This window comes from Canis aureus, chromosome 37, assembly GCF_053574225.1.
Source record: "Canis aureus isolate CA01 chromosome 37, VMU_Caureus_v.1.0, whole genome shotgun sequence".
NCBI classification, from domain to species: Eukaryota; Metazoa; Chordata; class Mammalia; order Carnivora; family Canidae; genus Canis; species Canis aureus.
Genome location: NC_135647.1, coordinates 19,662,684 through 19,673,463, shown reverse-complemented (window position 1 = coordinate 19,673,463; position 10,780 = coordinate 19,662,684). Strand labels below are relative to the sequence as shown.

Sequence of the window (10,780 nt, the reverse complement as noted above, 5' to 3'; positions counted from 1 at the left end):
TTTCCTATAGTTACAAGTCTCTTATGGTTTGCCTCCTTCCCTATCTTCATCTTATTTTATTTTTCCTTCCCTTTAGCTAGGTTCATCTGTTTTGTTTCCTAAATTTTGCATATGAGTGAAATCATATGGTATTTGTCTTTCTCTGATTTCTTTCACTTAGCATAATAGCCTCTAGTTCCATCCACATCACTGCAAATGGCAAGATTGTATTCTATTTATGGCTGAATAAAATTCCATTGGGTATTTATATATACACCACATATCCTTGATCCACTCGTCCATCGATGGACATTTCCATATTCTGACCATCATAAGACCACCATTCTTTGAGTTTCTCATCAGAACTGTGAAATGGTTGTATAAGAAGTTACAACAATCCCACTGGAGATCATGAGAGTTGTTCACTTCCCCAGCCCCTCAAACATCTCAGGCACACTCACTGAAACAATGAGAAAGTCACACTGATTGGTGAAATGCAACCAAATGATTGTGCTGATTTGCATCTCTTTGGGCAAACTAGTAAAATTAAATCAGTCCAACTAAAATGTTCAAGTTCAACGGCATGGAATTCATCTTTAATTTGCGTCTTTGTTCTTTGTCTTCCCACTCCAAAGCCACGTTGTCCGTCCCCGTCTCTTCCTCTCTGATGTCCTCAGCCCAGTCTAAGCGACATCACCGCTGCCCCAGTTTCCTGGCCTGACTTGTCCCCACTGCCCCGGTACCCCCTGCGCGCATCGTGCAGATCTTGCTAACACATCATTTTCACCAAACCACTCCCTCTGTTGAGTTCCCTGCCAGCTTTCCAGCTTCACCGCAGAGGCCCCTCCCTGCCCTCCCGACATCCTGCCACCCCGCCCTCCTCCCCATCCCTAACGCCCCCGCCAGCACAGCGCTTCTTCAGAGCATCATACATCTGAGCTCTCTGCGGAATCTTTCCCTAGTTACTGGATGGGAAGTCTACAACTCATCTTCCTACCCTGCAATGTAGTCAGCCACTTGTGACTAAGAATCCAGTGTCCTGTACAAACATGTTAAATGTTGGTAGGATGCCTCCCAAAAATAGCCAAGAACCAGAAGAGAGCCGAACCAGGGCATTGACGGTCCTCCCCCACATGCAGGGTTCGGGACAGGGTGGGGAGAGCACTCAGAGAAACAATGCGTTGCCTCCCAGGGACCACAGCTCTCCCACCCACTAGACCGTGACCCTGGGAGGGCTACCTAATCCTGTAAGCATCTATTTCCTTGGCATCACAGGGTGGGCTTTCCAGAATGAAGATGCTCAGGTGGGGTTTCACTTCTAGGGTATTTATTAGGAGTCAACAGTACAGAGGGGGCAGGCAGAGGAATCAAGTTTGGGCAGACGGAGAAGCAGAACTTCAGCTAAGCCGATGCCAGCTCCATGAGGTCTGGAGCATATGTTGTCCATTAGAGCCCACCGTAGTTGGCCCTTCTTGGGATCTGTGATCAGTGTAGACAGCACAGACTACACATGATGTTGAACAAGAAGTTGAGTGCTGGAGGCTACCTGCTGACAGCACCCTCTGCCCTGGAGCCACAGCCTTTCCTTGAAGGAGGACTCGGGCAGAGTTGCTCGGTGGCCACCACACTCGTTTGTAGAAGGAGGCTGATAATGATGGGACCTGCCCTCTGTTGTTGTAGGGATGAAATAAGCTAAGCACTTAGCACATGGTATACCCGGTGCAGAGTGGGTTTTAGTGACTGTTCATGTCATCGCCAGAAGAGTAAGCATTGGAGGAAGAGGTCCGAGGGAGGTCCCCCTCCCTATCTTTGACTTATCCAGCACACACGTAGTGAGAGGCACCGTAGTGTGACCAGGAGTGCTGATATGAGGACATATGTACTCAATCAGTGGCCATGGCAGGTCTCATCAAGAATGGAAAATTAGAGCCCCCCCCCCCCGGGGTGGCTCAGTCAGTTGAACACCTGACTCTTGATTTTGGCTCAGGTCACAATCTCAGGATTGTGAGATTGGGCCCCACATCCGGCTTGGCACTGAGGGCAGAGTCTGCTTGAGATTCTCTCCCTCTGACCCTCCCCAGCTCACACATATTCTTTCTCTCTCAGATAATCTTTTTTGAAAAAAGAAAGGGAAATTTTGATCAACGACTTAAAGGAGATGAGAAACAAGGCACCGGGGGTACAACAACCCTACAGAGGGAGCATGCCTAGAATGTTCAAGGCCAGGGGACAGAAACAGAATGAGCAAGACAGAGTGGGGTAAATGAGGTCGGAGAGGTGACAAGACCACTTCCCAGATGGGGTTGCATCCCAAAACAAGTCAAGCTCGCATGTAACCAAATCTCACCAACTCAAAGGTTCAGAAACATGGGAGACAGAACAACATGATCAACACCCCCCTCCCCCGGGATATATAATCAGCAACATTAACAGTATGGGAAACTCCACAGGAAACAATGACTTCATTTTTTTTCAAAAACAACCAAAAAATTAAAAAATCAAAAAGAAAAAAGTAAAGGGGAGATTATAGATTTAAAAAGACATTTCCACCAACCCCACTTTATAAACTTATATAAACCTTATCAGACCCCAGTTCAAAAAAGTAGCTGTATTATAATTAATAATAATCATCACCATCTTATAATTGAAAAATGATGAACCCTGGGTGGGTAGTTAATGATAATAAGGAATGCCTAGATGGTTCTAGTGGACACATGACTTAGAGAAGACAGATTGGTGAGCACCCGGCGGGGGCAAGGGGGTGGCAGTCCCAGCACTGCAGACACATATTCAGATAATAATTCTGTCTTATGTTCCCAGATTCCTGTCCACTGTGTGCAGGAAGCTGCGCCCTGGGCTACGCTGGACCACATGGCCAACAGGCCAGGGAACGTTCCCGGTCTTGCCCATTTTGCCTCTCTTCCTTGTAGACCAAGAAAACTCATCCACCTCAAATTCCAACTGCATGGTCAGCATAAAATCTTATGATGACTCTCTCTGCCTTTAATACCCTGTCGTCTTTTGTCAGCTCTGAGGAAGCTCTGTCCTCATGCTCTGGTCCTGAAGGGAAGTTCTTACCTTGCCTCTAACTTGACTTGAAGACTGACTCTCCACCAATCTCTTCATACATTTTCCTCCTTAAAAGAAGATTCCAACTCGGTCTTCTCTGCAAGCCAAATTCATTGCATGTGGGGAGAGCACGCCCCCCCAGATCATGTGGGGTATTTTTGCGAGTATTATAGGAAAGTTTCTGAATCCAATGATTTTTTTTTAAGATTTTATTTATTTATTCATGAGAAACACGGAGAGAGAGAGGCAGAGACACAGGCAGAGGGAGAAGAAGGCTCCATGCAGGGAGCCCTGATGTGGGACTCGATCCCAGGTCTCCAGGATCACGCCCCGGGCTGAAGGCAGTGCTAAACCGCTGAGCCACTGGGGCTGCCCTGAATCCAATGATTTCTGTGGACCCTTCACCATAGATTCTGAAAGCACCAGGAACCAGAGTATACAACGACCACTGGAGGCTCCCCACACAGACAGGGGGCCTATCACCAGCCTCTCCCTCTTGTTTAAGTAAGAACCCCATCAGCACACGATGCCATTTTTCCCACAAAACCTATTCATTCCACTCTCTTGATATACCTAAGAAACTATTCTTGGCTTTCTGCATGGTAACATGGCTGTCAGGAGCCGCTTCCTGTTAAATTAGTAAAGATTTACTTAGAAAACACAGTACCCAGAAAAGACAAGCCAATGATATGAAGGGGTAACAGGTGGGGGGGGGGGCGGGGACTTGAACTAGACTCTGTTTTCAGACTTGCCATTAACCAGCTATGAGACATCTTTGCCTCCTGAAAAACTTAGTTTTCTCATCTGTAAAAGAAGGCATTTGTACAACAAAATCTCCATGACCTCTTTCTGCTCCAAAGCACTATGATCTTTCTGATTTACTGCATTATCTCTTACTCAGTTTTCATCATTTATTTCCAGTGCAGAGTTAACAGCAAGTTGGTGTGTGTTGAAAACATAATAAGGTACATGTAATAAGTAAATGATTACAATGCGTGCACAGTAAAGATTAAACAAGTCAACTTTGAGAATACAAAGGATAAACACATGTTGCAACGATGAGACACAAAGAGCTGATAAATATATGAAACGATGCTCTACCTCACTAGTAATCAGGGAAATTAAAACTAAATGAGGTGCCATTTTCCCTCTGTTGAGCTGATAAAAATATAAAAGATTGAGAATGTCAACTATTGGCAAGGATGTGGAGAGATGGGAATATAATTCGGCTCAAACTTTGCGGGACAATTTTGCATCATCTTTCAAAATGTGAACATCTAATACCCTTTAACCTCATTCTGGCAACCTATACTGTAGAACACTCACATACATTAATTACATCATTGGGTGTAATTTTTAAAAAATTGGAAAAAAAAATTGGACCAAACTAAATGCCTTCCTAGAAAGGAGTGATTGAACATAGTACAGCCATGCTATTGGGAAAGCAGCCACCAGAGAATAACGTAAAGTTATATAAATTGAGAAGATTACATCCAAGATCCCTGTCAAGGGGAAAAAAACAAGTGACTCAACAGTATGTAAAATATGGCCCTATTTCTATAAGTCTCTTGTTTTTTTCTATATATATATTTCTGAGTATGTGTGTCAGTGTGTAAATATATGCACATGTACACATACATGGATAGATAGATATCTGGCCACCTCTGAGGAGAGCAGTGGACTGAGGGAGGCTTGCAGAAGCAGGGTGGCCAAATGTGGTAGGTTAAGCATTCATACCGTAGACATCACAGATTCACATGTGTCCTGCTAGACAATGTTTTGGCAGACAGCAGCAGTGGCTTTTACTAATTCATGCAAGCGTTCCCTACAGCCAGGGGCAATCCTATGAAGGGAGACTTGCATCTTCATCCTGTGTACCTGTGCATTATTTTTACAAGCATGCATTAGTTTTATAATCAAAATAATTGGAAAATTTGAACATTGTCCTTGACTGCGATCAGCTAACAATCAAATGGAAAACTGAAGAAGGAAAGGACCAAAATCAGAAATTAGGCTATAGACTTCCAGCCTGGTCACTCCTAGTGATCAACCTTGAAAACAACTTTTGCTTTCTGAAAATCTTCTAGTTCTGGTAACTCGTGTGATTTTTCAAATCACAAAAATCAAGACAGCTTCATCTTGAAATTCCACATATTCTCACAGTTCTCCAAAGTCTTCCCACATCTCTAGATACACTATTCTTCAGGCTTCAGGCTGTCTCCCATTGCCCCCCAACCACCCTCCCTCCTAGAATCTCCCAGTCTGCAATCCATCATTGACCACAAAGCTTCCTTGAAAAGAATCATGTTCAGAGACACACTGACTTGGGCATCAGCCCAACTGAATAAGTACTCTTCCTAGGTTTGGGTAGTTGTACCCAAAGCGCCCTCTATTCTAAGGAAACCTTTTTACATTTGTTCATGAATCCTCCCTTCCTTGCTGCCCCCATCTCATCCCATCCCATTCATTGATTCACTGATGATGCAACATGAAAGTATTGATCATTTGCTCTGAACCAGACCCTCGGTTTAAGCAGACATGTCAAACCCCCAAGTCCCCCAGCCTAGTAGGAAACACAGAAATGTCAAGAAAAAATTGTGAGTCAAGGTGGTAATGCTATAATGCAGGCATGGTACAGAAGCCCAGAGGAGAGATTCAGAAGACATTGAGGGCTTCAGAGAAGGACAATATCCCAAAGGATAAGTAGAAAGGCAAGAAAGGGGATGCTTGGTGGGTGCATTGAAGGAATGTTGTAGCTAGAGCCGTAGTGAGGTGAGAACTGACCGCACGAGAAGGCATCTGGAAAGGGTTCAAAAGGTCGTAGGCAGCCACTGAGCCATGGAAGGAGATCAAGTAGAGGAAAAGCAGCAGACTCTGGTTTGGGGGCAATATAGCTATGGCAATGGTTCAAAGATGACCTGGAGGAAGCAGGGCTAAAGTCAAGAAGACCAGCTAGGCACACAGCCTGATGGGCTCAAATCAGAAATGATGCTCCCAGGTGAGCCAACCTCATATAGTCTGAAATAAATTGCATTATATTGAATTTCCAATGTTCTTCTATTTGAAGCCAAGTTTGGATTTTAAGAGAATATGGAAATTTAAAATTCTGGTTCCATTTACACATCCTTAAGACTTCTACCAGAAGAATAAAAGTTGGCTTGATTAGGTTTCATCCACAAATTGATTAAAGGCACTTAACTTCCCTTTAGGACTCCGCACATTGGACTCTGGGATTAAAGGGGAGAAAAGTGAAGCTTTATTATTCTCGCAGCCACAAACTATAATTTGCATTTGGCATCAGCCACTTTAACCCGCTTCCTTGCATCAAGCAAACAGCTCACATTTTACAGGAGAAGTTCATTTCTCTACTTTCTATGCCATTCCTCAGTGAGGAATAGGAAGGAAATCAGATCAGGAAAAAGAGAAAGCCCATGGAAAGGCTCTCTGTCTCTCCAGGTAGAGTTTCTTTCACATCTGTGAAACAAATGCCAGAAAATCAGTCCATCAGAACCCAGGATGTTAGTGGCTCTTCCAGTTTAAATTAGACCCTAGGGCTTTCAGAGGGGGTGCTGCCCGCTGACCAAAGAAGCTGAAGAATCTCAATAGTTTTAGGAAAAAAAGTGTTTCAAAAAGAAAGGTAAGGGGGTTCGAAGAGTTTTTGAGATGATATACACTAACTTTTTAGCTGCAAATGTGTAGCTTTTCCAAGTGCAATTAAAAATTAATCTAAAAAAGTGGTGTTTGGCTCATTCTCTTTATATTTGAGATGTTTTGTGAACCTGGAGTTTGATCAAGAGGACATACTACTCTCTGTATAAATAAAAGAAAGTCTATATAAAAGCAAACTGAAGTATTTTTATGGAAAGAGACTAAATATGGATTCTAGGCTAAAGAGCTAACCATTAAACACACACACACACACACACACACACACACAGAGTAAGCAGTGACTATTGCCACACCAACTAAATGCCTCTAACAATCAATGTCCTAGAGGTTTGAACTTTTCCTCCAGGAGCCCACTGTTTTCACAAACACCATCTCGTGTCTATACACAACATTCCCAGGCTATTCTCAGAGGCAGAGACTACCCCCATTTTGTAACTATAAAAAAGCAGAGTGCCAAAAGGCGACCTGGCTGGCCCCAGGTCACCGAGTCATTCGTCAGAGCCTACATGCCAGGCAGGCAAACCGAGTTCAACAGGAAACCAGCTGTGCCTCTCCGGGCTGAAGCCATCAACACTAAAATAGTATTTTAGTATTTCGACAACTATTTCGGACACGATCTTTCTGCCAACCACACCGTAATAGAGTTGTCACTTTTGTTCCAAGAATGCCCTTTGATGGTGAAGAGCTCAACAAGCTCCTTCCTTGATCCAAACTGGTTTGCCCAGGACTCCTCGTTCCACAGGTGGGAGGAACTACAGATCTGGGAACCAGGACCTGCACACAGAGCCAACCCAACGCAGCATCCAACCACCGCCATAAGTTTCCCCAACCTGGGCGTGAGGCCAAGCCCTTACACGTAGTGTACGTAGCCACCAAGCACGGAAGCCCCTAAGACATTTTCTCAGTGTCCCCAACACTGTTCACTCATCCCTGCAAAGCCTTGGGGATCGGGGCCCAGTTCTTGGCGCCAGTCATCCTAAACCAATGCCAGTCAGGGATTGTGTCCTACATGCTCTGTCTCACCTCTGGGCCAGCACCTAGGACACTCCTTCACCACTCCTTATCTACCCCACCCGCGCCCCCTTGCCAAACGTTACCTCTTGCAGGAAGCCTTCCTGACCTCCCCAGGTTATGTGTTCCCACAGCACCCGGCCCCACTCCTAGCTTAGAAGGTAAGACAACTCTCCACATGGAAAGTACTTACTAATTTGCCTGCATCTCCTATTTAGATCATCAACCCAGTGAGGGCAGGGGCTGCATCTGTCTCCTTTGCCATGAAATCTCCAGCACCCACCATAGTGCCCCATTGTGAATAAATGATCGAGCATATATTTGAAATCAACAGGCATTTCTAGCTTATCACTGAGGCAAGCGTGTTGCCAGACACTGAGAGTCATGTCATCAGCCCACAGATAAATCATCATCTAGGAATCCATGACGGCTTTCATCCTCGTTTCATGTACAGATAGATTTGTACACAAACACAACTACCCAATTGGTGACTGGTAAGAAGGGTCCCAAGGAGCCAGGGGGCTGGTTACAGCTAGGACAGGAATGTCTTTCTATTTGGTGACAGTGATGTTTCCGAAATGTTTCGACTGAGATCTGGCCTTTAAACTGCTGCTTTATGAGAACTAACAGATGAGAGTGCTCTAGGCCGGGCCGCAGAGCAGCGTCCTGTCTTGAGGCCAACTGGACAGCCAGCTCCAGGGCAGGGAGATTCCAAATGTTAATCAAGACAGGGACAAAAGCAGAGTGAGAGGCGAGGGAGACCAAGGCTTCCGTTTCTTTGCAGCTGTCCCTTCCACAAGCAAAACTGCAGATACGTACAGCCTCTAAGGACACCAGGGTGGCTCAGCGGTTGAGTGTCTGCCTTAGGCCCAGGGCGTGATCCCAGGTCCTGGGATCGAGTCCCACGTCGGGACCCTTGCAGGGAGCCTGCTTCTCCCTGTGTCTCTGTGTCTCTCATAAATAAATAAATAAAATATTTTTAAAAAAAAACAGGGATCCCTGGGTGGCGCAGCGGTTTGGCGCCTGCCTTTGGCCCAGGGCGCGATCCTGGAGACCTGGGATCGAATCCCACATCGGGCTCCCGGTGCATGGAGCCTGCTTCTCCCTCTGCCTGTGTCTCTGCCTCTCTCTCTCTCTCTCTCTCTGTGTGTGTGTGTGACTATCATAAATAAATAAAAATTTAAAAAAAAATAAAAATAAAAATAAAAAAATAAAAAAAAACAGCCCCCATCCTTTTTGCCCCCCGCCAACCGAAGGGAACCCTGACCCCCGTCTTCCTGAGCGCTGTTGCTAAACCAGCCCCCTCCGCATCCCTTCCTACGTGTACAGAGTCAGTGATTCTCAAAGCGCAGCCCAGGGACCTGCAGCATCAGCATCCCTGAGGACCCATTAGAAAGGTCACCTCTGCAGCTCCTCCCTGGACACTAACGAGACAGGCCGAGGCTGGAGCCCAGCCACCCGTGTTTTAACTGGCCCTGCTGGTGAGTCTGAGGATCGCTTGGGTTTGAGAACCACTGCCCAGTTCTTCATCATCACACCCTACTGCCCACTGAATGCTCTTAGTTCTTTACTTAAACACCTGTTTGCCCCCTGTCCTCCCTTCGTGAAATGAAGCTGCACGCAAACTGGGGACCTTGTCCGTTCAGCTCAGGGCTCTCGGCGTCTTCTGCGGCTTAGGACAGGTCTGTCGCATAATGGTGCTCAGTAAATATTTGCCAAGAAAATAAACAAACCTTCCTCTTTTTTGTATTCCCTAATTTCCTAAGAACTAGCCATGAACGATCCCGGAAGGAGTTAAACCAGCCCGTGAGTCATCTGGCCAAGACTCCAGTTATCTGTCAGTGGATGATAAGCCTTCAAGGACGGGAGATGCAATGCCCGACTTCATGACCCTTTTCCCCAAATCCCCGAGGCTGCAGGGCTTGCTCACAACCGTTCTGAACTCACCTTTCCAAATGTCAGAGGTTCGAGGAGATTCCAGAGTCAAGATAACTTGGGCCCGAGAAAAGATTCGGGATCACTAAGGAAATCCCCACTGGGGTGAATCAGTGCTTTACAGACCCCACCCCAGCACCTGGGAGGAGTCGGCGCAGCCCAGCGCGGTGCCCCCCAGCTCCTGTGTGGTCCCCACCCCACCCCCCCGACACAGTCACCCTCCTCGCATCCCCGAGCAAAGCAGAAACCGGCTGCTCCTCGCCGTGCACGAGATCCCATCTCCAGGTTTCACAGCAGAGCTGTTTGAGAAGTTTCTCTGCGGGCTGTTGTGGCAGGAAAGCCAGGACTTGGGGAACATATCAAGGGAAAGAGCCATTCAGAGAACGGAACCTAACAGCTGCCACTTACACGCCTTGTCGCTCATGAAATGGACGTGCAATGAGGTGCTTTTCCCGGGGTGAGGAAACCCCGGCTCAGAGTAACCGGTCCACGGCCCCATAGCCACCGACGGTGGACCTGGAACCTCTGATCCTGCTCTGACCCTCTGAAAGCTCAGGAGCAAGCGTCCTGGGGCCCCCAGCCCCCTCCCCTCCGGGGGCCAAGCCAACGGCCCTGGGTCACGGGGTCGGAGGAACAAGCTGCAGGAAGGGCTAAGCTGGGCAGCTCGGGGCCCAGGTTAGAGCACTCGGCTTCTCGGCTGGTCCATCTGCCCCGAGGACGCCACGCCTCTCTTCCCGGACTTGCCTTGGACCTGCCTGGACAGTTAATATTAACCCGAGGTGATGAGCACCCTCGGTTCCCAGAGCCTCTTGGAGGATGGGTGCTGACTCACTGCCTATGGGGCGGCCGCGTGCTCCCGCCGTTCCCAGCCAGCGGGCGGCCTCCGTGCTAAGCAGGGGGCCCCTGGTCGGGGCAAGGAAGGGGAGAGGAGGCCGTCCTCGGAGGAGGAGGGGGAGGCTGTGGGCGCCTTACAAAGGAGGAAGAAGCAGGTGCAGGGCGGCCGAGCAAGAGGCGCCCCTGCCTGGCCCCCCTCCCCCTGTGCCCCGCGCATCTCCAGGTGTTTACCTCTTTTACCCAACCACGCCAACCAGGCAACGTGCTGGGGGCTGCGGAATGA

The 10,780-nt window shown here is 47.5% G+C and overlaps 1 protein-coding gene across 6 annotated transcripts in view; it reads right to left on the bottom strand.

The window, feature by feature from the left end:
- Nucleotides 1-10,625, bottom strand: part of LOC144306403 (uncharacterized) — a 119,130-nt gene extending 108,505 nt beyond the window's left edge. For 2 of the 6 annotated variants that reach the window (XR_013373490.1, XR_013373493.1), the window contains exon 1: nt 10,072-10,625. Coding sequence is in view for 1 of the 6 variants with exons in the window: in XM_077885833.1 (XP_077741959.1) it covers nt 10,072-10,162 (91 nt within the window). In the remaining 5 variants the exon portion in view is untranslated. Of the gene's footprint in view, nt 1-9,675; nt 9,837-10,071 lie in introns of those variants that run through there. The other 4 variants (XR_013373486.1, XR_013373485.1, XR_013373492.1 and 1 more) reach the window with 4 other exon arrangements.
- Between the last annotated feature and the right edge of the window lie 155 nt (nt 10,626-10,780).